The sequence below is a fragment of the Echeneis naucrates genome, chromosome 14 (assembly GCF_900963305.1).
Source record: "Echeneis naucrates chromosome 14, fEcheNa1.1, whole genome shotgun sequence".
In the NCBI taxonomy this organism is placed as follows: Eukaryota; Metazoa; Chordata; class Actinopteri; order Carangiformes; family Echeneidae; genus Echeneis; species Echeneis naucrates.
In genome coordinates this window covers 4,808,081-4,834,335 of record NC_042524.1, presented here as the reverse complement: position 1 = coordinate 4,834,335, position 26,255 = coordinate 4,808,081, and the positions used below count along the sequence as shown (strand labels likewise).

Genomic DNA, 26,255 nt, shown 5'->3' with positions numbered 1-26,255 from the left:
CTTCCTTTATTTCACACAGTTATGAGCAGGTCAGTGATCAGTACAGGGCAGAGATGGTGAAAATAAATAAGGGAATTCAACTAAGTCTGTCGTCAGTTTAGGAAACTTCCTGGTGTCGGCTGGTGTTGTGTTTCTCTGGGAGCGAACAGAGAAAACCTAAAACGCTGAACCACAAAGCAAATGAATGCAACCAGCGGCAAAGTCATGATGAAGGTGCTTGTGAGCTGCAACAAGAATGATTGTAATATACAGTACACTTTCTGATTATGTTAAATGATTACTATACACAGAGGCATATATTACTCTTGCAAACTATATAACTCTTAATAATTGTATTTTTTGCAATGTTCAACAACAACTTACAACAATACGATTTATAATTTTTTTTTTTTTTTTTTGGCGAGGGAGAAGTTACTGCGTTTAACTGGATGTGAGCTTGTTGTGGAAAAGGAGGCAAACGAGAGAGCTTTTCAGTGCTACGAGTTACAAGGCTTATGTACAACGACGTTTGGCAAAGAGGAGACAGTTCAAACTCACCAATTAGAAAAATAATTTGTAGAACAAATTATGTAGAAAAGAAAATGAAAAATAAATTAAATCCTTTGCAAAAAACAAAATACAGCAAACAATGTGCATACAACGTTGTTCCATTTATGTTATTCAGTTGGCTACGACTTGGCATGACCTCCTACTGTATCAGTATGTACGCCAGTGTTGAAATCCTTGATTCGTTTAGTGCTGTAATAAGTAGGCTATATAGTGAAAGAACATGGACATCAAATCCACACATATACATACATATATACGGAAATATATGCATGTATATATTTATTTATTTACACACCCAAATGTGAATATGTACAACATCAGGTTGTGGCTTAGAATACGCAAAAGTGCAAGAAAGAAATTTCTTTTGGGGTTATAGATGGGGAAGTGACAGGAGTTAAAGTTTAAACCTTTTCATCCTGTTAACTATTGTGCTTCCTGATGTTTGTCTTTGGGTACCAAAACAACAACAGTGGAGGAAAAAAGAAAATTGCATATTGGTGATAGTTACTTTGTTACTTTAGCCACAAAGTGCCAAAAAGGCAGTGGACTTCCTATTTCTGTGCCTCACTGTTTGCTGGTTGCTTCGCTGGGATTTGTTGCCCCCCCCCAAAAAAAAAAAAAATGCTGTGTATCACCAACGTCAGACCGTCAGGTTTGTTGAAAAACGCAAAGCTGAAACACTGTGTTCCACATCCTCCCCTCACGTGGTCAACATTTCTGACGTTTGGCTGTTTCACGTTAATAAATCATAACCGATATCTCACAATGGATGCTCCATTAGTCGTACATAACAGGATTGTGTTCTGAATTTTTCACTTCCCACAAAGGTTATAATTTGTGCGATCTGTTTTATCTTTAACGATATTTAATTACACTTGAATTCAGGGATTTCAGCTTTTTCATGTAAACACTTTCTCTGAATATTAGGTTTTGTAATTTATCTGCAAACAAAATGAAGGTGAGTTTGTGCACCCTGGAGCCACAAGCAGACTGAGACATTAACTCGTCTGAACTAGTCTGAACTTGGAGTTGTGTCGTCCCTCAGATTACTGCAGATACCTGTAAACCTTAAAGCAGTGGTTGCCGGAGTCAGCCACAGCCACGTGTCCGTCTGAGGTGAGGGCGAGGCCCTGGGGGCCGTACAGGGGGTCCGCTGAGGTGTTAATGTAGGATAAGAAAGAGCCTGTGCTGTCAAACACCTGAAACAGAGAGACGCAGACGTTTTGCCGCGTATTTTTTAGCGAGAGATCTGCAGATTTCAGGTTGGTGTTCAGTTTACTGGTGCTGAATTGATAATGTGAAAATTCCACGTCAGAGACTGAACCTGAGGCAGAAAACAGCCTGTCTCACCTGTATTCTGCTGTTCCCCCAGTCTGCAACAATGATGTTTCCATTGGAGTCCACAGCCACACCAGTGGGAGCATTGAACTGGCCATTGCCTTCACCATGGGAGCCAAATTTGAACAGGAACTCCCCGTCTGCACTGTACACCTGCAACAGGAAACGAATAAATGTCAAGACCACGTTTGGTTAAAAAAAAAAAAAAAAACTGCCAACAAAGGCGGGACCTCTTACCTTCACTGAGTGATTGTGAAAATCTGTTACAATAATTTCATTCTTGTTGTTAACTGCAACAAAGTGTGGACCTGGATGAAGAGAGAGAACATGATGTAGTTGGAGCTGATTCGTGGAGTTTAAATCCCTCATTTTACGATAAGTAGGCCGTCTAGATGAATTTGTGGCAGCTGTGCCTACAGTTGCGATTAAATTATCCAGTTTAATCAAAGGATTGGCTGTACTGATCTGCTTGGAGGAGTCTGCTGGAATTTATTCATGCATTAGATGCTTCAAGGTGAGTTACACGATTATTATCTTGTTTTTGTGTCAAAGCAGACGTGAAACATCAACATCAAATTAGATTGAGAGGCTCAAAGTTCTGGACACTGGCTGAGTTGTGCGGCTCACAACACCGATCGTCTTATAAGCAAACAGGGAACATCGGTTAGTTTGAACTGGAGTCAGAGAATCATACACACTGATCGTTTCATGGCCATTTACACAAAGAAACACAATGCATGTGACAAAAATGCTCATTATTGTAATAGCAGTGATTATTACAATGGCATGTACTGGTACGTTTGATCAGAATCATACAGGCACAGCGTCATCCAACAGCGTGTCAACAATCTTTGCGTTTTCAAAAAGGTGAGACACATAATCAGGGAGTCGGGTTAGACAGAGGGCACTGCACTGTGGGATTAAAGGTTGGAGCAAGGCCACACTTAGTACTTACTGAAAACTGAGCCAGATTTATTTACGTTTGGGCCAAGTTTTTCTGAATCGGAAAACAAGAGGAAGAACAGAAAGAAAGAAAAAAAAATAGGTAGTCAGAGACGAAGGATAAGCAAAGAAGAAGAGTAGGGTGGTCAGCACGGGCACAGCTTTTTGGGGGAGCAGAGGCGTCATTGCGTTGCCTGGGGCTTTTGCCTACAAGTATACACGAACTTGCGTTTTTAAAAGAGGATGGCATAAATGTTACACATCAGCGTAAATGTGGAAATACAAGAAAAGCACAAACTGGTAAGTGTACACAAAGAAACGAGTGGAGAACTGAACAGTTAGATCGAGAATCTTCTGAGCAGGGGAGATTTATCACACCAAAGCTGCTGCCTTACTGAAAATACTTTCTACTTTCGTGCCCACATAGGCACAGCTAATATCTTCCTAAACTGGACCTCTGTGCTCATAATGAGTTTCTAAATATAAAAAATAGCACTCATTAAAGTGAAAGCTGCGAAGCTCTTTCGAAATCCAAAATAATATTTACAGTATTCATTATTAAATTTGCGTCAAATTCATTTATAATGACCGATTTACTTTGAAAAGCTGATAGACCTGACATATTAATGCTTCCTTCTCACCTGCGAACTGTCTGTCTGACGTCCCCCTGCCTCCAAACTTAGTCACAAGCTTCCCGTTGGACTGAAAGATGAAGACGCAGCAGGCCTTGTTGTCCACAGTGATGATGTGTCCGTTTTTATCCACAGCCACGCCTTTAGGACCCATGAGGCGGCCTGCGCCGATCTTATTCTGAGAGGACGGACGACAAAAAAAGATATTACCAAGTAAGGATTTCTACACCGTAGTTTGTTTTCCTTTCCTTTAACGCTGAGAAGGGCCGAGGAGGCGTCTTAAATAAGTAAACAGTTAATGAAAAACGCCCTCAGTGGCGTTTATCCAGTGTAAGCTCTGAGGACTCACCTTGAATTTGCCATCAGAGGAGAAGATGCTGACCCATCGATTGTCGTAATCAGCCACTACAATGTCGCCGTTCATGTCCACAGTGACGCCTGTCGGTCTTTGCAGCTGCCCTGGGGACCGACCTCTGACCCCAAAGCGCATCTTGAACTGCCCATCGTTGGAGAACACCTGTAATCAGGTTTCGTTACACGTGACCGTATAATGCTACACTTAGCTTAACATCCATCTTCCTGTCTGTGTCTGCCTGACCTGTATGCACTGGTTGTTGCTGTCAGCCACCACCACTCTGCCATTACTAGAGGCGGAGATTCCCTGTAGATTGGTGAACTCCCCTCTCTCTCTGCCCCGGGAACCTGACAGAAAGATAATTACACACCAGTTGGACGTGCCATTTGATATTTTTAATTTAGTTTCAGTGTGTCACATTTTTCCTCACAGGCTCATACCAGTTCTTCGTGTCAGTTAAGTTTAAAAGTGAACTTGCAAAGACTTGAAAACCTGCCTGAGCCAGTTTCTCCACCACAATGAGAGTATTAAACTTATTTAACTTTCAATGTGATATTATTAAACTATGTATTATTACACACTAATGCCAAAACACAACCACCAACATTAAATGATCATTTACACAAAATCCATGTTTGCTGGCTTTCTGGGTGTGGCCTGTTGACAGTGTTTTCTGTGATAGATGTTCTGTCAGGTCCCAGCAGGCGGAGCTTAAGTCTGAATGGCCTTCATGGACGACTGTGCCAATTTAAAAACTTGTTTTATAGTTTAGAGTTAAGTTTACAGTAAAGTTCCTGATCTGCTTATAAGATGAAACATTCAAAGCTACAGACACAAGATGTTTTGGTGTTTCTCTACATCCTTTCCTCGGTCGTCTGTCTTACCCACTCTGTAGATGAGCTCATCCTCAATGGGGTTCTCCTTTTTCTTGGTGGTGCTGTACATGCTGGAGGGCCGCCGCACCGCTTTCTGCCGTATGTGGCCTCCTGTCCCGCTGGGAGACTTCACCCTCCTCTTCACGTCATCCGGAGACTGCGGCACATCTGAGGGCTTCACCGCCCGCAGGCGGAAGGGGCTGCCACGTATCGGCTGGCCGTACAGCAACAGAGCGAAGGAGTACTCCCCCTCTGAGCGTAACGTGTAGCCCACCTCATACGTCCCGTTCTTATTGTCCGTTATCTCTGTGTCTGCAGCCCGGCTCCCATCGACAGACGTTATCTCTGCTTTTAAAACAGCATTTCCCGTCCGCACCAGCTCCCCATCCTGTAGACGCAGGTCAATCATTCACTTTCAGAGCACAAATTATGAATCAACCATATGTGCATGCAGACACTTTACAAGCCCCTTAAAGACTTTGTTTTTAGTATTCATAATAATAATAACCCTAATTAGTTTCTTGCCATCATGAAATAATTGACTACTGAGTGAAAGCAGGAGAAACTTTGAAGCTTAATGATTCACTCTTTATGTGCAGTGAGGCTGAATAAAGCGAGGACAGTACTTTATCTTTAGTTGTGACAGTAACGGTGTGGTGCTGTCCGGTTGCTGCGTGGCGGAGGCCCTCCCCTGTGGCGACGGAGGTGTGAGCTACAGCAGCCGTGGTGAGGAGAAAGCCCAGGTTTTGGATGGAGCGCCGCAGACCTTCAGTCTCCACCTGCAGCACAAAATATTTTCCATTAAAGAATCACTTTTGTTCTACGGTTGGAGAAGAACAAACCAGAGATAAAAGGAAAGGAAAGGTTAATCCAGCAGATGACCATAAATGCAACAACAAAGGGAAGTTCATGGGACTCTTGTGTGTGCAGGATGCATATAGCATCAACATCATCAGCAAGAAGTGTCACATCCTCAAAGGAACAGCATGTTAAAGAAAGAAAAAGCTGCCCCTGCTTGGTCAGATGGTAATAATACAGCAGATACCTGGCAGTCCAGGTGTGCATTCTGATGTGGTCTCTCTGGAAAATCGTGTCGGGCCAGCGCTGTGACCCGCTCGCTCATCTGCTTCTGAACCAGCAGCACCTACACTTGCAAGAGACACGATTGCCTTCAAAGGCAGCATTTTTCAGAACAGCTGACATTCTGCATTACATTTGATGGCAGATCACCACACGGGTCAGAAACTGTTCGAAATCACAGTCTGTCGGCCCACCTCGGTCGCACTCCCGTGGCTGAGAGCCTGCTCTGTGAAGCTGCAGCTGCTCTGGATGTGTTCCTTCCCCTGCAGGAGAGATGACAGCTGAGCCTGCAGGACCTGCAATCAGGTGTAGCAAAGAGAAACAAAGTGATGAGAACAGATTCCAGTTACATTTTGAGATGAGTCGAAGCGAGTGAAAATACAAAGGAAAAAAAAAAAAAAGTTGCACGTGTTGAATATGAGGTGAGCCAACCTTCTGCTTGGCGCTGCAGATACTCTCCAGGTCTGTGATGAGCGCCGACTTGCGCTGATGCAGTGCCTTCTCCAGCTCTTCGAACGTACTGGTAATCTCTGCTATCGCTTCAATCTTCCTGTCGTTCAGCTGGCGAGAAATCTCACTCACCAGTTCGATGGCTGCTGTCAGCTGGGGGAGCCTGTAGGATCACACCGTCACCCAATGTGAAACCCACATCACCCAAAAATCGTATTTAATGAGCATGATAATACATCCTTACTGAAATGATGTCAAATATTTAAAGTTTATCAGGTGGATAAGAAAATATGAAGCTACAAAAACCTCATTCTTTGCTCGGCTCTGAATAAAAAATGAGCTTCAGTTATCAGCACAGAACAGGTGGTGTGTGATGGTAGATCTGGGCCAAATGCTTATACTGCTAAACACCTGAATCTGAGAGCCCTATCAGGGCATCCAGGCCCCACCTGCTGTGTATTGCGTCCAGCTGTGTCTTCAGTGCAGCTTTGTGTTGCTCCACGACGTCCCGCAGAGGAACGGTCACGTGTTCCCGGTGCTCACCCTCTGTGCAGTCCAAACACATGGCCGTCTCACATGACTCACAGTAAAACTCCATCACCTGCAGAGGGAGACAAACTCAGTAAAAACAGGCCATAGCCAGGAATCTTGATAGCCAAGTGCATTTCAATCGCTGCTCAAAACAACACGGCCTGAGCCGGGATCTTCCCACCTTCCCCTCATGGTTCGGGCAGCAGAGGGGTTTCCCTGCTACAGCAGCACTGACTGACTCCAGGACACTGCAGGCCTCTGGCCGCGAGCACTCTGGGTCTCTTTGAAGGACCTGCTCAAAAAAAATAAAAAAAACCCAAACATTTCAACCTTCATTATGTTATGTTTTAATGAGCCAGGTTAAGTGGTATTGTGTTGTTTCTTAGGTATTTTGGCGGGATAGTGCCTCTTTTATTTGACTGGGAGCAAGAAGACAGAAAAAGTCAGCAAACAAGAGTCTCCAGTTAGAAGTGAAGCGGGGACACTGGCAAACAAATCCTAAAAAGGGCCCAGTGAAGAAGCAAGGACTGTCCAGAATGACATCAGTCTGAAAAAATGTCCTCCCTTTGTTTAACACAAGGAGTGGTTCTCACAAAAACAGCATCAGGAACACACACAGGCCCCCTGGCTCCAAACCGCCTGTTACTATTCCTTAATAATCTTTAATCATCTTTACCTTGTTGTTGACCTCAAAAGCCTTTTCTTTTTTTTTTGTTGTAAGTTCTGTGCTTGAAAATCCTGTTGGGCTAATGTGTCAGACATGAAGTGAAAAAAAGGTTTAGGAGTCACACCTCCATGAGATTAGTGATAAAGAAGTTGTTCTGTAGAGCGCAGACTCCTTTCTCTGGCAAGATGGACGTTTGCCGACACACCGGACACGAGAGCGTCAGAGACTCTGGGGGAATGTAGTTCTGGAGACAGCTGAGGAGGGAGTAGACACATGAAGAAAAAAATCAGGGTGACCCAAACCTGATCTGCGAATAATTATCAGTCGTATTCAATTCACCAATACACAAAGAGAGAGTGAGAGGACGACACTAGAGCGTGAGAGCTGTCACCTTATCCCCGAAATTGAGAGGCAGCGCCTGAACGCTGCTGTCACAACAAATTGGGGAAAGTGTAAATCCGAGTCGACAGAATAGAAGCCATGGCTTCAGGAGGAAAAAACCCACTATTTGTTTTTGTGCAAGTGAATTTCTGCCAAATCAATCCACCCGACGGAGATGCAGAGAGACAAAAGACTTCAGGGAGAATATATAGTATGTGTGTGGCCTGTATGTTTGTATGTTTGTGTGTGTGTGTGTGTGTGTGTGTGTGTGTGTGTGTGTGTGTGTGTGTGTGTGTGTGTGTGTGTGTGTGTGTGTGTGTGTGTGAGAGAAAGGGCACGTTAAGCCTCGTTCAGGCAGCAGCCAAACATCCACCCCACCAGCCCCTAAAGACTGAGGCTGCTCAGCTTCAGTTTCCCCCTCGAAGCCAATCAGTTTAACATTAGACACCTTCAAACCTGAATTTAAGCAGCAGTCAGCGAAAATCAGATGCAATATGCAGATTCCCCCCAGCCCCCAGCCCCCACCCCCCACATGAAGCTCCACTCTTTAGCTTCTGTGATCACTGACGCTCTGTTTACTGCTTCAACAAAACCTGAGGTCATTGTCTGCATACAAACACCTGCCCGTTTTGTTTATGAATTTAACACACGCGGCTTTGGTTAAGTTCATTCTGAGCTTTTTGAGAGCTTTAACAAAAGTCTTGGTCCTCCTATCACCCTGTCAACACCACAATAACACAATGCTCACGCACACTGGCAAACACGGGCTAAAACAGTCAGTGGTGAACTAATGACTCTTCCCCCCCCCCCCCCCCCCCCCCCTTCCTCGGATGATTAAGCTGTTGAAGTTACCTGAACCCTCTTAATTATCAGACAAGAAATGAACTGCCGCTTCAAGATTTTGTGCCCGTGTTTTGAAAATGAATATTTTGCCCCAATAAATATTTATTTGCAATAAAACAAAAAGAAAAAAAAAAACAAAACAGGAAAGCAAATAGAAAAATCTGACTAAGTGATTAATTGACTCTTTCTTGTACTAGGGGAGCAACACCCAACAGTCGTTAGAATGAGCAAAAGAAACCACATGGCCCTTTTGTGGGAACATGTGATTTATTTCAGCTTAATCTGAAATGGTTACCTGAGGGGGAAATGATCCTGAGCTCTGAATAGATTCATGAGCTGATGTGTTTTAAGTTTAGCTGCATGTCGACTGATAATGACTGGCAGAGGAAAAGAGGCAGGATATTAGTGTGGTACCAGACCATACCGAGCACCGACAGGAACCCCTCAGCCCTAAAACCCCTACAGCTGTACAGCATTAAAACACCTTTCTGGCTACATCACGTATAGTTCCAGACAAAAATCTGTTCACCTCAGCAGGGCTTCAGATCACGTGCCACCCAGTTAAACCAGGGATTAAACTTTCTCTCTGGTGGGCAAATACCCCTTTCCCTGCTTGGAAAAAGGGATTTATCCCCTACTTTGTGTGGCTCTTCAAAACTATTCCATAAATAATTCTTTGATCACAGGTTTAGGAGTAAACCAGTTTGAAACGTAACCCTTGTTATCTGAAAACCATGCCCCTCCCTGCATTCTCCATCCTCCCGCCCTGACCCACAGGACTTTCCCAAAAGCCTCCTCTGCTTGGCTCGACACGAAAAGGCCAGAGTAAGTATCGCCCAAGGGAGAGTCGTCTTTCTATGCAGCAGCAAATTCAACTATTGTAAATGTATCTCCCAACAATGGGGCTTTTTGTGCGACCGCGGTCCCCGGCGGTCCGTGCAGCGAAGGAATGCGCTCACTCCGGTGGAGTTGGTGAGGAGAGGGGCTCTCAGCTCTTTCATTGTGGGAAGGGATTTGCAACAGAGAAGGTTCTTCTATTACGGGACACGCAAACATGACAAGAATTCTTCAGTAATAAGGTGCTAAGTGGGTCCTGAAATAGGTACAGTAAAGATTGTGTTGTACTGCCACAAAAAGCTCCACATGTGATCAGTGGTGAGCAGAGACTCGAGTGTGTGTCAGGCTTCAGCTCGAGGGGATTAAGGGCAATTAAGGCCTCAATGAACGCCAGTGTTCATGGAGGCAGAGACCAGTGAGTGTTGGTTACCTTTCGCAGAAGGTGTGCAGGCAGGGCAGGACCTTGGGGTTGCGGTAGTGATCCAGACAGATGCTGCAGACCAGAAACTGCTTGTCTATCTGACGCACCACAGGGCTGGTACTCCCAGCCTCATGTTTGGCCATGGCAGAGGACATTTAAAGCTACGGCCAGCGACAGCAGATAGCCTGGAGAGGGACAAAGGAAAAAAGCGTGTCACTTTCAAGGCGCCTGAAGCTCAACAAACTTCTCACGGGAGGCACCAGGAGCCAAACTGAACAAAGCTGATTAATTCCTTGATTAGTATAAAAATGTCTCCATTGTTGTGTTGTTGTTTCTAGGCTAATACCAGACAAAATACCATCTGAAAGAGAGCTGTGTGAAACAGGCACATCACGCACCAGTCTGGGTCCGTGGTAGACTAACCTGAGCGCCTGTGGGCCGGGCCGGGCTGATTAATGTCTCAGCTGTCACCAAAGCAGGAAAATAAAGGAGGCTAAAGTCTGTAACTGAACAACGAGTTCAATCTGGAGTGAAAGAGAAATCTTTTATTTACAGATCCACAAGACTTCATTAAAACAAGACCTGGCAGCGTTTTGTCTGGAGTTGGATTACAGATGATGTATATTTTTTTTTTGTTTTTTTTGTCTAAAGGTCAAAAATGTTTTGGTGATGTCTCAAGATTACCCCCCCCCCAGCTATATTTTACTAAACAAACGCTACGAAAACAGTCAGCCAATCAGAAGAGAGTCTTTCTCCTTATTGGCCTCAATGTCTTATCGTTACTAGAGCTCCAGACAGAGGAGCCTCTTAAAAACATAAATATATGTTCTTGTGGATACCGACACTTTTTTTAAACAAAATTAAATTTTGTTTTCAAATGCACACACCAAACAACAGTTTAGTCATGACTAACAGTGGCAAAACTGAGGAGCTCATTACATAATCTCATCCATTATGGAATTACAGCTGTAAGGTATAGATGTTCTGCCCAGCAACGCACAGCGGCACCGTCTCCTACACGGCCCACTTTCACAATCATCAGCGCAGGCTCTAACACATGGCGTGAAATTTACAGCAGTATGTGAAAGATGCTATTGAGCAACATTTCCCTTTGCTAACATGAAGTCAGTGTGTGAATAGAAAATGTGAAGGAATTGCTGTTAACTAGGAAGAAACCAAACTGAATAATGCAATGCCATTTACAATGTGACTTTTTTTTGGGGGGAGGGAGATGACGAAAGCCAACAACCGCGTTTCTTTCTTAGAAGGCAGTCTTACATGACCTGAAGCTTCAATTTGCACCTTTAATTAACACTACTAACACTACGCCATCTTTATCTCTGCGATGCTCACTGGTTGTAATGTAGTCCTGCCATACTTCTTCAGTAGGTCAACACATGTATTATTCAGGTTTCAGATACAGACATGCACTCATACTCATAAATGTAGGAAGGGTGACTGAGTCGCAGCGTGCCTGTAAAAGAAACATGGCCTGGCCTGAAGATATACAGTAGTTCTGAACACAAACAACTGCAAAGACGCACAAACTTGTGTCCCCCATCAGACTCTCACCCTGTCCATGCATCTGTCACGGCTGGATCTAACACAGCATTCAATCCCCCGTGTCCCCCACACACACACACACACACACACACACACGCAGGATACACACATTCAGGGTGAGTAAGAGCGAGGCGGTATCTTCCCAATATGTGAAGAGTATCCAATGAAACATAGTGAAGTTAAAGGTCGCAATTTACTGCTTACGGAGAAACACGGAGTCTGGGGGGAATGAGAAGTGGCTAAATATTCTAAATTGTTCTCAAGAAATTCTGCATCAAAAAACATCACTTCAGGAGTATCTGGTTGTCTCTGATGAAAAGAAACTTGAAGATCTCTCGACATAACGGAGAATTCAAGAGCGATCAACCCCAGGATGTTATGTACACTTCCCTGCTACTCTGTCTGTACTAGAACACACTGATACTAATATCTTTCTGTAATGACGCGATTCCAAATTTAGACACATGTATTAGTGGGCAGACGAGGAAGCAATGTCAGAGAAACTAAAATAGGAGCAGAAGTCTTAGGACTGCTGAAGAGATCCAATTATATTTGAAGGTATACCTTCGTTGGGTTGACAGCAATAAAATATGACTATAAATACAAATAAAGTTGTAAAATAAGAGTTCTTTACAGTGGGACAAAAAAAAATGTCTGGCTGATGCATGAAGGACATATAAAGGTGTTTATGAAGCTTTTGTAGGTTCTTTACTCTGAAAACATAAAATCCACACATGGTGCAACAACAACACATGTGAGACTCCTGCATGCATATGAATTATGTATATGTATTCAGCAGACTGCTGTCCCAAAATAATTCATGCTTTTTTCAACCCTTAACTGGGCCACAATGCTCAGTTGTGAAGCTTTAAAGGAACCATGACCAGCAGTTAACTGGCAGGCTTGGCTACGTCAGCGCAGACGTGCAGATTCAGAATGTAGCTGCTGCAGTGATAAGCAACAGCGTCGGATAAAGCCAAGCCGGGCAGGACTGCTTCCTGGACACATCCTGCAGGGAACTATAAACTAATGAAATCAATCAAATCAAAAGGTGCATAACTATCCTGAAAACTATACATGCAATGATAACAGCAGTAATGTTGCCTGTGACCTTTGCTTCAGTAATTTCCCAAAATCTCTGCAACTGTGACTAAGTGAGTGAGTGCTTGTGTTTTTTTGTTTTTTTTTTTAAAGTGGTTTGCGTGCGACACAAAGCTAGCACCCGTGGAGTTTATACGCAAAGAGCCCGTTCATTGCTGGCTTAACAGCACACAGAGTAACTGTCTTTGTCTCATTTGGCAGCGAAACCTCTGCCGTTGCTTCCCTGTAAAACAAGATCCTCCCGGCTCATGTGTACCTCTTATAACACACACATGGAAAAGTGGAGCAGGCAAGACAGGAAATTAATCGTCCTTCTTCTCAGTTCAACAGGAGGCCGAGGAAAAGAGACACAGAGAGAGGGAGAGAGAGAGAGTTTATTCTGGAGGGGAGTAAATATAGTAAAAGTATCAGCCTATCTGCTCTGTGCGTACTGTCATGCACCTGTACAGCTACGATAGATACGAGCTGATAGCTCGTACAAACGAACACAAGTGCCCTATGTGAGAGCTGAGCTGAGACCGTCGGTCATACATGCACACATGTGCTGCATGAAGATGAGGACAAACACACAAAGATGTGACACGGAGACTACCTACTGTCAGTCTAGAGGAGCAGATCAGTGGAGAGGGCTCCATGGCAGCTGTGTGTTAAATCAGTGCAACGCCCTGACTCACACTCCCAGGCCGACTCCCCCTCTCTGCTTTCAGTCGTGCAGACCACTCTTCCTTTTCCTTTCTTTGGTTTTTTTTTTTTTCCTCTTTCCTTAAAACTCGCATGCCAAACTGAGAAAGGGCTGAACAGGGACAGCGACACAGTGGGGGAGTGTAAACTGAAAGTCCCTCCTACTGTCACTGTTGTTTACAAGCATGAACTGACTGGATATCCTCCTACTGCTGCGCTCTGATTGGCTGACAAACTCAAACTGTGGAGTGGGGTTGCATCATGGGGCAAATATTTGTGCCGGCCAGAGGGAGGGAGATGTTGAGAGCGAAACAGAAAGGCCAAACAAAGAAGAAGAAGACGACCATGAAAAGTCCAACTTTCAGCGCCGGAAAGACGACAACCTGAGTCCAGGAGCATTTTATACACCATTACATCTCAATCTGCTGTCTGATTGTGGGATTTGTGAAATGTTGTGTGGAGGTTTGTGTCTTGAACGCGGCTTGTTCAAAAGCAGATGCTGACTGCTGACATTCATCCAAACAGTTGGATCATCTGGCCTCCGGTCACTGCTACCAAGAAGCACGTCGTATCTGAGCCAGCCAAGTACGCACATGCACACACATCAGGGCTGCCAAAGAGTTATATAATGCGTGATGTCACCTTTAAAATACATAAATCAATAAATAAATGAAGAAATAAAAGTAGGATTTGGAACATATGCCTCTCTGTCTAGCATTATAGTATCAAATTACACACATGCAGGGATTAAGAAAAACCCTTAATACTGAAATTTGAAGTAAAATATCTCGCTACAGGATGATTTTACTCTCAATCTCCTAAACATCCCGTCCTTATGAAGTGATCAGACTTTAATCTGGAGCAAGAGGTGATGATTTTCTGACAGAAACATCAATCTACAGTTAATCTGGGTGGATTGAGTCCAGTAGTCTCTCTCCTCCCTCGCTTTACGCCCACATACACCTTTTCCAAAATCCCATCGGCCTTAGCGCACAGTCCCGACTGCCACGCCGCGCTTCACAGGAAGTGGAGGATAAATGGATGAAAATACCACAGACAGAGCTGACATATCAGTAGCTCGCCGCATCAAATTTATTCAGTCACCCATACATATTATTGAGGCACTATTTCATCTGCTTTTCTATCGCTGCGGCTTCCTAACAAGTTCCACTTGCATTGGTAGGAACAGGTGAAGTTTTGGCTGTTAAACAAATGAGCCAAATGCCTGCCGGACTTGACAACAGCTACAAGATCTGAGGTTTGTTCTTTCCAAATGAAATTAACTCCCACAAACATACTTCCAGCGGATAGATCGCTCTAATCAGACGGCTTGTTTTCATGCGCCGCAGTAAGTAATTAGAAAGAGGGTGTCTGACAAAACCAATATACAAAATGCAGCACTCCGGTGTGGGCAGCCTTTTGAGGAAGACGGCTGTTGTCCCTGCAGCAAGCGCTCCGCAGCATTATTGCTTCAGTGCTGTGTTTTCTGCTGAAACAACAGTTTTATCATTATATACAACTCCTGCAGTTATTAAACAGGAGGAGGATGAATCACCAGTGGCAGCTACAGCGAGCCTGCAGAAGCTCATTCAGATGATATAATTGGAGTATCCAGGAGAAGGCGATTTATAATCATAAAATAAAGTGTTTCAATATTTCAATGTTTTCACATATTAGAAGGTTTACACCACTATACAACGCCACCATTTTTTCCAAAATGAGTTTTTTTTCCCTCTACCTCTGTGGTTCCCAACTTTTTTGCCAAATAATGCACTTTTGATTTTATTAATGACAATTAAAGATTGAACTAACAGCAGAAGAAGCGTGTTCCCCTTCAGCACGAGACAAAAAGCTATTTTAGTTCTAAATTAGAAAGATAATTCAATTTTTAAACATTTAAAAACTAATTTATACATTTGTATGATTCCAAAGAAAATCTTTTCACCAAAAATATAGTTTTGTGAATGATTTGTTGGCCCATTTTGTGATTGCTCGGCTCACCCATGGGCCTCCTGGGAACCACTGCACTAAATAAAATCAATTCTACTGTTGTCTAGGTTTCAAGTCTGATTAATACTTTGAGAGCTTGTGTTACACTAAATGGTACAATCCCACTACAGCAGTGTACTGTACATTGTGTAATCAACAGCTGAAAGACGTCGTTGTGCCTCAGGGTCAAGAGGCGGATCAATAACAGAAATGAAAGGGGTGCTAGCAATTCTCCGAAACGTATCCAAGAAGATACTGTGACGAGAAGCGTTTCGTAATGGAAAAGGTGAGTAAGACGGGTTGAGGGCGCAGCCAGTGATGTGGCCAAACTCGCTGCTGCACACCCGATGCCTTCTTATTTCTTTTTTTTACTTGATCAAGTGTATTATGAGCTTCACTCCAGACACAATGCTGTATCCTCCTGTCTCTGTATGCTGCACCAGAAAACACTGTGATCGATGTCACTGGTGAACTTGGAAAAGAAGAGCAGGAGAAATAGACTCAAAGGCAATATGAGAAGGAAAACCGACAAAAAGGAGCTGGAGGAAGAACAAAAACCGGACATACAGAAAAAAAAAAAAAAATCTAAGATAGAAATAAACACACTCACACACACAGTGAATAACGAGATTGTGTAACAGAGCACGATCCTGAGATCTTTATGATGATGGTGTAAAGGTCTGACAGCTACGGGTGTGACACGATAACTATCACATGCGCACACGCGCACACATGCACAGTCAGTCAGCTGCTTTAGTCTGAGACACATTATAGCTCACCTCCTCCTTTCCTCCTTCACTGTACATACTACATACAAACATAACACCATGCACACACACACACTCAGAGCATTTAAAGACATACATAAAACAACACAAAGCCACAGATAATAGATGGTGTGTGCAATAGATCAGCCTCTGACCCTTGTTAGTATGCTCAGCGAGCCTCCTTTCTCCTGCATGGTCCAGTCTTAGGCCTCCATATACATATACTTCTATATATAGAGCTATCAGTTCTCATCCCCTTTACACCAGTGGCAGGCACGTGATCCAGGCTGCACACACACTGTGAAAAAGAGCAGGGATCCTCAGATGACCAGCATAGTAATGACTCAGAAACTCTCCAGAACGATCCGCATCGTGAACATAACTCTCCGGTTCGTGTCGTGTCTTTTATCTGTGAACCGACGTCCCAAAACAACAAACAGTATCGTCATGTTTACAGTGTGATTCCATCTAAAGTCATGAGTGGAAAAAAACAAATTGAAAGTTTGTGTTTTGTAAGAAAAATATCAGCGCGGTTATTCTAAGCATGTCAACACATCCTACCAACAGTCACAGCAGGCCATTTTCCACTTGATAGTAAACACATAGTGAACATGCAGGTCTCCTTTACGTGCAAATCTGCTTTTGACTGATGTGTTGAAATGACAATGCTGCGGCAGCCGTCCAGCTGTCATTACACACACACAGCTGGCCTCAGGCAAAGCAGGTGTGTCAGCGTAAATTGCCTAACAAGAGCTCTCCTTCACAAAAACATCCTTCCTTTTTTCATCTATACTAAACAGACCTGCAGAGGCATAAAAAAAACAAAACAAAAACAGAACTACTTCAAGTGTTAACTTTGATCACAGAAAGCAGGTACTGCACACACATCACTGATTGTTAGACTCTCACAATTACTGCTGATTTTGCATGTAGGTCCTGCAAAGTGATGAGTATCCACAGCCTCTGAATAGGTAATGGGAACATTTGTTAAGTTTGTTGCGCCACCAAAATAAACTACAAGCCAAACTTCCTTTCTGTGACTGCCGTTGGTCTTAAAAGCATTATATCTCCCCTCATGTTCACTCCACTGCGAGCAGATCTTCATCAAGAGGATCTTGACATGAAAAACATCAAGGCAAATCATCAGAGGAGCCACTCAACTCCAACGAGCCAACGAGAAAAAGAAACACGAGCTGCTGGGATAGAGCGACACAGAGTCCCTCACATCTCTCGGGTGTACATGATGCAGAGCCGCAGCCACATAATATCCTAACTTCACCCCGATATTAGAACAAATTTGGGGGAGAGAAAAGGGGCACAGTGTTTTCTTTCTGCTCTTGTTGAATAAACAATATCAAACACTTCCACCTGAATTTCAGCAGGGTCTGTTAAAATGTGACCCTTTAAAGCATCACAGATGAAATCAAGAGATAAGAATCCACATTTTAAAGTGCATATTTAAATATGTCGATGTGAAATGCATTCAAAAGGAATATTAATTGCTGCACGCTTTCTTCCTCTTTCTTCTTCAACCCGACCCTCTCCCTCTCTCGCATGTGCCACAGGGTAGAGGAGCTGATCCTGACATAATTTGTTTCTTTAAATAACTGTGGGAATAGACGCTCTGAGCTAAACATATATTAACATAAACAGCCAACACCACGTCACATGGCACGACGGAACTAGAGCACGGCGATGTCTCGGGTGTGTTGAAGTTTAAGAGACCCTCCATGAGACTGTTTGTGTGTTTGTGTGTGTGGAGGAGCGGAGATGTTTGTCATCAGCTGAGTGCTTTTAGAAAAAGGTCACAATGTGGCTGATGTTAGAGCCAAATATCCAGAAATCAAGCACACCGATCACAACAGGGGGGAGAAAATGCACTTATTCATGGGCACGCGCACACACACACACACACACACACACACACACACACAAAAGACGTCAGAGACGATGCAACGTGACCCAGAGTTCTGATCTGTACTCGAGTTGTAAGGAGCTGAATATCTGTACATTAACGTGAAAGGTCTCTTCATCAGCCCTGTTACTGGTCATTTTAAAAAGGTGTCATGCAAAACCCAAGTGCGTCCCAACAGGGCGGAAATTCATTTCCTTAAAGGGGATTAAAAATTCCACAATTTGTCCATCATGCATCTGGGTCGACGGATTTGTGCTCTGCATGACAACCTCATATACGTGAAAGAGGAAAAAAAACTGGATATGTTGGACAAAATAACAGAAACACCTTCCAGTATAAGGCAACGCAGCCTGACAAGGCGAGGATCCAAAATTCAATAGAACTCGGCAGCAGTCTGCCATATTGCTGCTGTGATTGCGGTGCAGAAATGCAGGGGAGCCTATCTGCTGACTAACACATTACAACACACGCATTTATCATGTGCAGTCCTACAGCAAGGACGACGTAGTGGGTGACAAATGCCGGCGAGTGTATGCCTTCTCTTTGCTGTCCTGCACGCAGCGGGCCTGCCTGATGTAAGCACAGCTAAAATTATCAGCGGCCCTGATCTGAGCCAAGCTGGGCAGGAATGTGTCACAGGAACCGTCTGTATCAACATATTAACACAACTCGCACTGCACCATGCAAGCCCACACAGGTGCACACAACACTGGTGGCACGTCTGCAGAAAGAAGGAAACACAGAATCCAGCTAGGGTTGAATTCAAATCCTGATTTTAAATTACAGAAGCTTGATTGAAGCTGATTACAAGTGGACGTTAGAACAGCATACAATCATTAATCACGGTTAGTGTTCAACTGAATTTATCTGCAGATGTATTTGTAAATTCACTTTCTTCCTGCAGTGCAATGACCAGAGGCACATTACTGCACATACGTTTGCTGGACATCCAGCCAGACTTCAACAACTTAGTGCTCACCAAGCCATTTGTGTTTATTACCGCTGAGTCGCCGAAGCCTTCATTTTCACAGTCCACGATTCTGACAAGAGCGTGATGAACAGTAAGAAGAATTCAGTTTTATGATCATTTGGGATCCATAATGTGCAGTGCTTATATCTGAGAGTGTGTCTGTCCTTCAACAGGTAATGAACTAAGACAGGGCTGGTTCAGGGATGAATGCGAAGACAGTGACCACAGGAGCATCAGTGACTCACTCAATCAGCGACTTTTTAGTCTATCTTTGACTTGAATACAACAGACATTCTCAGGTGCAAGACACCCAAGCTGCCAGTGCTGGTGTTCATTATAAACAATGATGTTTATAATGAGTTTATAATGAGCAGAAGCATCAACACACAAATATATGTTTTACTATAAAGGTTGGAATTGAAAGCCTCTCTGAAAAAGGTTTATGGGAAGAATGTGGTGGCAAGGAAATGATAGAGTATCACATAATTTCTGATGTATGAGGTGTCTGTAGGTGTATAAGTAAATGGATTAAAAATATCTCTAATGGGACAACAAAATGTCGAACTGACTTTAGAAATGGACTGTAGCAGGTAAAAAACAGGAGTCTTTTAGTGCAATTGTATCTACTGCCAAAGATACAATTGTCAAGAAATGCCGTAATATGGACAGGGCTATTACTGAGACCCGCCGGGGGGATGTCTAAATATATCCAACATGAGATGACTGCATCCCTCAGCTCAGGCACTAAGCTTTCACCACATGCCCCCCACCCCCCACAGTGCAAAGTAAATACAGTTGAATATGCCTTGGTAAACATGAATGCACAAACAGGAACTCAGTCACTCTCCCACACGTAAATGCTGTTTGTGTGTGCATGTCTAAGCGTGTCAGAGTCACTTATTTTAAAACCAAACAGGGGACAGATGCCAACTGTGCTTTTGGAATCTGTTATAATCCGGTCTCTGATGTTTCGTCAACTTTGTCATCAATTTTGTCCTCCCTAATTGAAGCGCAGAATACACAAAGTGAATCAAAAATACAGAAAACATGCAGATTCAACTGACATAGCATAAAGAGTACAACCCAGTCACTTCCACGTGGCCGTTACGGAGGAGAAAAAGCGGTAGGTCAGTCCAGAGTCACTTTAAAAAGCTGAAGGTGGAAGTTTGAAAAGGCATAGGTCATTGTAACTCAATGAGAAATCACAGCTCCTGCAGCAGAGGGGAATAACAATTAGCCGGACCAGATCCTTCCAGAGTTCCCAGCTAAAGCTGCTACATCTCTCTGAGGAACCCCTCGAGCTTTGAGAGTTTAATCAAAAATGTTCTCTTCTTCTTACAACTTTCAGCCAATGAGTTTGAGCTGTACTTTTTTTTTTTTTTTTTGCTTCTGTGGCAAAGGAGTGGCAGTTTGCCACAACCAATTAAAGGACATTTGCATAAACATCTTCTTGACCTTGCAGCATGGAAGAGAAATTTTCTGTCGCTGTCACCAATGACAACAACATTGCTGTAGGGCAGCACGCCTTAATGCCTCTAATGCATTAATAAAATAAAAGGTTTCCTCCATGTTGTTGCTGCAGTGTTTGTGGCAATTATGCCACAAAAGGGGCAGAAAATCCATCCAGTAGTAAGCTGAGTTAATCACTCTGTGTTTTTTCACTGTTAAGTTTACATCCACTCCTCTCCTGACTCCCCCTCCCCTCCCATGACATTCCTCCCATGCCAGCTGGACATTCCAGGCTCCACTTGCCCCAAAGCGAGCAGAGGTGCGCCTGAACCACTATTTCAACCTTTCAGAAAATGTTCAACATCCCAGGCTTTTCTATTCTTATGTGTGCCAGAGTGGATACCTTTGTTGTAGTCTTGTTGGACTTCTATTCAAAGCACAAAGCTTTAGGCCAAGGTAACGCTCTGCTCCCAGCATCCTCAGCTTCGTAGAGTTTGGTATCACACCACAAAAGAAGAACTGTAATCCACTTAACTGATGCTTAGCATAGCAGACAGTCTTGTTTTAAGACTGTTGTCAATGGAATTTTTAGAATCCACAAAGTTTTGACGAGATTGTTAAACCCACAAAATGCTAAAAAAAAAAAAAGAAAAAAAAAAAGAGGTTGTCATCATCCAAAAAAAAAAATGTTACCAATATTTGATTGATTCATCCTCATTGAATAAAATAGATTTTCTTAAAATAATGTGTACAATACAAAGTGTCTTCAATAACACAACTCTGAATAACCGCATCATCCCTGCAAAGAACATTCAAAATCAAACCGCATATTTGCATTTAAAGCGTCTCCCAGTCTCCATTCAAACCAGTATACCATCAAACCACCCACCCAGCACTGATACCTGCAGCTCGTCCTCATGATCAGGCCAACCTCACAAAGCAGCAAAAATGTTTTAGCTTATTAAGTGCAGCACAAACCCCATTACAGGCACAGCGTTATTCAACACAGGGTGTAGGCATCCTCCACTGGGAGGGGGGCGTGAGAGAAGGGACAGACTGGCACCCTCTAACCAAAGGGAGGAAGGTGTGGGATGGGAACAGTGGAGGACGACGGACTGAGAGCTGGCACATAGTAAGGGGAGGAGGCTGTGGGGATAGTGGTGGGGGGGTGGTGGAGAGCAAGCATCATACCAAAAGGTTTACTTACAGCAGGCTCCTGGCAGACGAGGTGCAAGGAAGTTTCAGAGCGTTCTCCTCCAGTGGGAGTGATATCCGTCCACAAAGCCCGACATCGCCAAAGCAAAAAGCACCTCATGCAGAGTGTCAAAGGAAGCAGGCGGGAAGAGGGAGGGTGTGTGTGTGTGTGTGTGTGTGTGTGTGTTCAGGAGCTGGTTTATATGCATGTGTGAGTGTGCTAACAGGAGAGAAAGTGACTGAGGGAGACAGAGAAAGAGAGAGAGACGCTTAGGAGGCAAGAGATACGGGAGATTGTACAAGCTGACTGGCTGGTGTGAAAATGGGAGGGGGCTGGATTGTCCAATAGTGTGACAGATGAGCAGAATGAAGGAGATGTAGCAACAAAGAGACAGAGAATTTTTCAATTCCTGCCCTCACCTATCTCATCTTCCCTTCTTTTTTTTTTTTTCTTTTTTTTTTAAATGGTGTTTGTATGAAAAATCTGAAACCGCTGAAAAAGAAAATTGGTGAAAGACGTGATAAACAGACAAGACAACCAGGTCTACCGCTCCCGGTGCAGGGCAGTCGACAGGAGGGATGACCAAAGCCTGCTGGGAAACGATGGCTGGAAAGAATGACAAATGTGGCCCTTCAAAAGGGGTGATGCTATTGTTCATGGATTGGTGGAGAGGGAGTGGGAGACAGAAGAAAAATGAGGGAGGCTCCAAGTTCTCCCCAAAGATGACTGACAGTGTTTTTTTTTTTTCTACTGAGTTTGTATTGTGTGTGTGTGTGTGGACAGCAGAGACATGAGCACCATCCTCCTCTCCAGTGTCTGTGGAGCACTTGTGTGCATGCGCATGGGGGTGGGGACCAAACCATCTTCCTAGGATTTTGCTGCGGGAGCACCATGTTGCCATGGAGACTGCATCCAGTGCAGCAGAACACACAGATGGCTGCTCTCTCTCTCTCTCTCTCTCTCTCTCTGAAACAGTCCAGTTATCTTCTCATCCCTGACCTGCAAATCACAAAATCTGGTCTCTGTGCAGGTTTAGAAAACCCTCCAGGTACAAACAAGCTTTTGACTCAGCACACAAACGAACTGTCTGTGTGTAAATTCATGCGTGAGCATTAATGACCGCTGTCGTCATCTTATACATTCTGCATCTACAGGTGTCACGGCAGCTGCAGAGGACGAAAGAAAACTCTTCTTTCTCCATTGGCGCACATTATGTAAATACTATTATTATGGAACAGCTGGGGCAGAAAAGATGATGTAAGTGGACCACGGTTTCCTTGATAACTCTATATTGTAATAATAAAGCTCCAGGTCACCAGACTAACCTCCTAACTTATGACATCAGTGTGAGAAGGTGCCTAAATTAAAAAGTAGCTCAAGGAATCTATTCAACTCAGTTAAAAAAAGAAAACACATCTAGGCCCACGATTAAAAACACATCATTGCATCCATTGACCCATATTGGCAGAAACATAAAGCTGCACAATAAGCAGTGGCCTGCTGCATACAGGACAACAGTAGTTTGTTGTTTTGAGGAAGTGAGATTGTGAGATTGTGTAGACGATCACACAGAGTGGAATGGTCCTTTAAGTCCTGGTTTTATGTTCATGGTATAATAAAGAGTACTGTAACAACAACAACAACAACAACTGGGCTTTCTGTCCCCAAATCTCTACTCGAAAAATATTTCATTAGCTGTGCTACTTATGAGAGCAAACTTCCATCTAACTGGTGGATTGTGTAATCCCTGTGAACGTGGTCAGCCGGGTATTAGTGAGTCTGAGAATCAAGCCGCGCTGCTTTGGCTGCTTCAGCAGGTTGGTGTGTGTGGGGGAGGCTGGATGTAATCTTATTCTGCTCCCTGACAGTGAGAACACGGAAATAAGAGAAACAAGAGACCGCTCTAAGGTGGCTGATGAAGTGTGCTTTATGTGACAGGGATGGATCAACAGACAGAAGAGCGCAGATCTGCTGTGTGCACTTACCGATCCATCTTCTGGTCACTGATGAAGGTTTCTAGGTTCTCTGGAAGCTCCTCTTCATTCCTGCACAGAGCAGTCAGAAACACATTTAACACATGTGGAAAGGGGTCATGACTTAGTTCCATGCTTTGTACCAACTGGGTTTCAGAACACGAGCTCTGAAAAATGGACTGACGCTTTAGATTGGACCAAAAAACCAACCAGGCGCTGTTAAATCACGCCATCTAGCGCCTGACTGAGATAAAAAAAAAAGACCTTCAACGCCAACATCTAAACATTTTACTTCATGGAGTTAGAAAGTATAATCTCCACTTCACTGCCTGCGATTCGACGAAGCAGCACCGCGGTCTCACCTTTTTGCTGAATATCAAACGATGCGTAAAGTCTTTGGAGCTGCGCGTAAAAAGTGACCAAAGCTGGTAACAGCGACGAAACACAAACGGCGAAGGTCGGTGTGTGTTGGTGTTAACCATGCACAGCTGTGCCAATCTGGACACACACAACGAAAGGCAGACAGAAGCATGAGATGGCGGATTTAAGTACATCACCTATTATTTTCCGAGGCACGGACATGACCTCGTGGCGCAACGGTAGCGCGTCTGACTCCAGATCAGAAGGTTGCGTGTTCAAATCACGTCGGGGTCAATACTTTAGATATTTAGTCGCCAAACGGGATTTACATTTGTTATGGACCTTATGTTTCTTCAGAAAGCCAAAATTCTTGGACCGATATTCTCCTCGGAGCGTTTCAAAGTGTCCATATTAACTTGTGAGCACCTTTAATTTTAAATTTATAAATCTATTTGTGGATTTTTTTTTCTAACTTCCTTAATCCCAAGACTAGTTTTATTGACATACAGTTCCTAAAGTGATTCAGGATCTTTCTTTAAACTTATCAACTTTTAAGTTGAAATCAATAGTGCAATAAAACTGGAAACACACAAGATGGAGGTGATGCCTCACACAGGCGCTGAGGTTCTCCTTGGCTTGACATGGGGTGTAAACAGTTACAGGTCCAACCACCATTCATGTTTGCCCTACAGAGGAATCTACAGTTTTCCACAGCAGTTCTGGAAGAACTGTAATCTGTAAACAACTGTAACTGTAAAAATGCAGTTCACATCTCAGTGTCACGAGTGGATTCTTCACGGTTTTCCCTTCTAACCTCAAATGTGATTACAAGAGTCTGATACTCACGGCTGCTGTGCTGGATTAAGTTTCCAGCAGAAGCAGCCACAGTGTGATCCTGAATGTCAGCAGGACTTTGTTTTAACAAGACTTCTTTCTCGTAGACAGTTTGGCTTTAAAGCCAAAAGTACACGGAAAAGCACAGATTAAAACTTAAAACAAATACAGTGCTTGGGGCAATTCACAGCTCATCTGTTATCATGCATTTGTGTTGAATTAGTTAATTCATGAAAATACCTTTTCGATCCAGCTGCCAGTTCCCACATAAAAAAATATCCGGGATTGTCAATATTCAGGCTTTGCTGAGCAGGTTTGCATCTGTAAATCGTGTCCAGTGACAGTGGCCTTTTTGTTTTCTCCGTCTCCTGAAGATACTGGCCTCCTCTCTGCGCTCACATGCTCCTCTGCTGAAATGCTTCCTCACAACACAAAATGCAAGACTCCCTCTCTCTCTTTCGGTCGGTCCAAGTTTCCCCCACCTCTTTTCTCTCGCTTCTCTATTCGTGCCCGTTTCTCATCTTTCATCAGGACACAAACACAGTTGATGAGGGACGGCCCCGGTGAGAGTGCAACTTGGCGAGGACAGCAGGTCACCTCATGTCCTCAGGAGATGGCTCACATGAGATGGTCCTCAGCAGTACTCAGCACAATATAACAATGCCCCGATTGTACTCTGGAACTCTAAATTGACATCCAACCGGTCAGTGACTGCTCATTTAGCACTCAAAGTACCAGACTGTTGTGTGCGGGGCCTTGCTTTGAGTCCCCGTAAGAGGAAAGTTTGCATGTTTACAGTGAAAATGCTTCATTTCCACTGTCACATGGCGGGCTACTTTTTAAGAAAACTGTCCATACATCTCCCGAATTCCCCCTTTTATTCTATTCATCGTCCCCCTTGATTCAAAATGCCAGGCTACTGCAAAGGTCCCCATTGAGCGTGAGCCAGCAGGAAGGATAGATGTGGGTGGACAACAGAAGAGCCAGAAAGGAGTCTGTGTTGAGCAGATTGTTCCAGAGAGTATTATTACACTCAGAGCTCAAATGAAATGGGCGTAAACAAACCCTGTTCCCCAAGTGATCCAACTGAATGTCTCCTTCTGTCCAAAATCTCACTTACTGCTGAGCAGAGACACCAGGGCGGCACAGCGGTGGAGGCCAGATCATCTGGAGGCCAAAGAAGGGGGGGGGGGGGGTACCCTGAAATATCCCGTCAACAACAATGCGTCTTTTTGAAATGAAATAAAAGCTTGACATTTAAATAAATGCTCCAAATTCCTGAGCTGTGTGGTTTGTCTTCATGATCAGTGGACCCACCGTTCAAAGTTAAAAGCCTAATGTCAGCGCTGCTTGAACAACTGTCCCACAGCTAGACTGACACAGAGAAGAAATAATAGATGAAGTGAAAGGCAAGCACTGGAAACTGAGCAGGCGTCACTAAGGAGACATGAGCGGCACGCTGATTTTCATGACGAGGAAACATTTCAACCTGCAAAGCAACAAACAAAACTTAAATGCAACGTTAGCTGTTGATGTCAAAGTGCATATTCCATATAC

General features: G+C 43.8%; 1 protein-coding gene and 1 non-coding gene across 6 annotated transcripts; one reads left to right on the top strand and one right to left on the bottom strand.

The window, feature by feature from the left end:
• Positions 1 to 335: 335 nt before the first annotated feature.
• On the bottom strand, positions 336 to 25,076 carry trim3b (tripartite motif containing 3b). Of its 5 annotated transcripts, XM_029518910.1 has the most exons (18): positions 24,939 to 25,076; positions 23,517 to 23,576; positions 9,911 to 10,086; positions 7,544 to 7,673; positions 6,934 to 7,044; positions 6,671 to 6,822; positions 6,204 to 6,384; positions 5,966 to 6,067; positions 5,737 to 5,835; positions 5,318 to 5,470; positions 4,701 to 5,079; positions 4,060 to 4,163; positions 3,811 to 3,978; positions 3,471 to 3,639; positions 2,843 to 2,884; positions 2,125 to 2,195; positions 1,900 to 2,040; positions 336 to 1,748 (listed from the first exon to the last, which is right to left on the bottom strand). In XM_029518910.1, exons 3-18 carry the CDS (start codon positions 10,054 to 10,056, stop codon positions 1,596 to 1,598), a joined length of 2,301 nt encoding a protein of 766 aa, XP_029374770.1. In that variant the 5' UTR covers positions 10,057 to 10,086; positions 23,517 to 23,576; positions 24,939 to 25,076; the 3' UTR covers positions 336 to 1,595. The 5 variants fall into 5 exon arrangements, with proteins under 5 accessions (XP_029374770.1, XP_029374771.1, XP_029374769.1 ...); XM_029518911.1 differs by lacking the exons at positions 23,517 to 23,576; positions 24,939 to 25,076 and adding an exon at positions 21,544 to 21,677; XM_029518909.1 differs by lacking the exons at positions 23,517 to 23,576; positions 24,939 to 25,076 and adding an exon at positions 13,162 to 13,371.
• trnaw-cca (transfer RNA tryptophan (anticodon CCA)) lies at positions 24,087 to 24,158 on the top strand. Its single transcript has one exon. It is a non-coding gene; the product is annotated as a tRNA-Trp (tRNA).
• Positions 25,077 to 26,255: the final 1,179 nt, after the last annotated feature.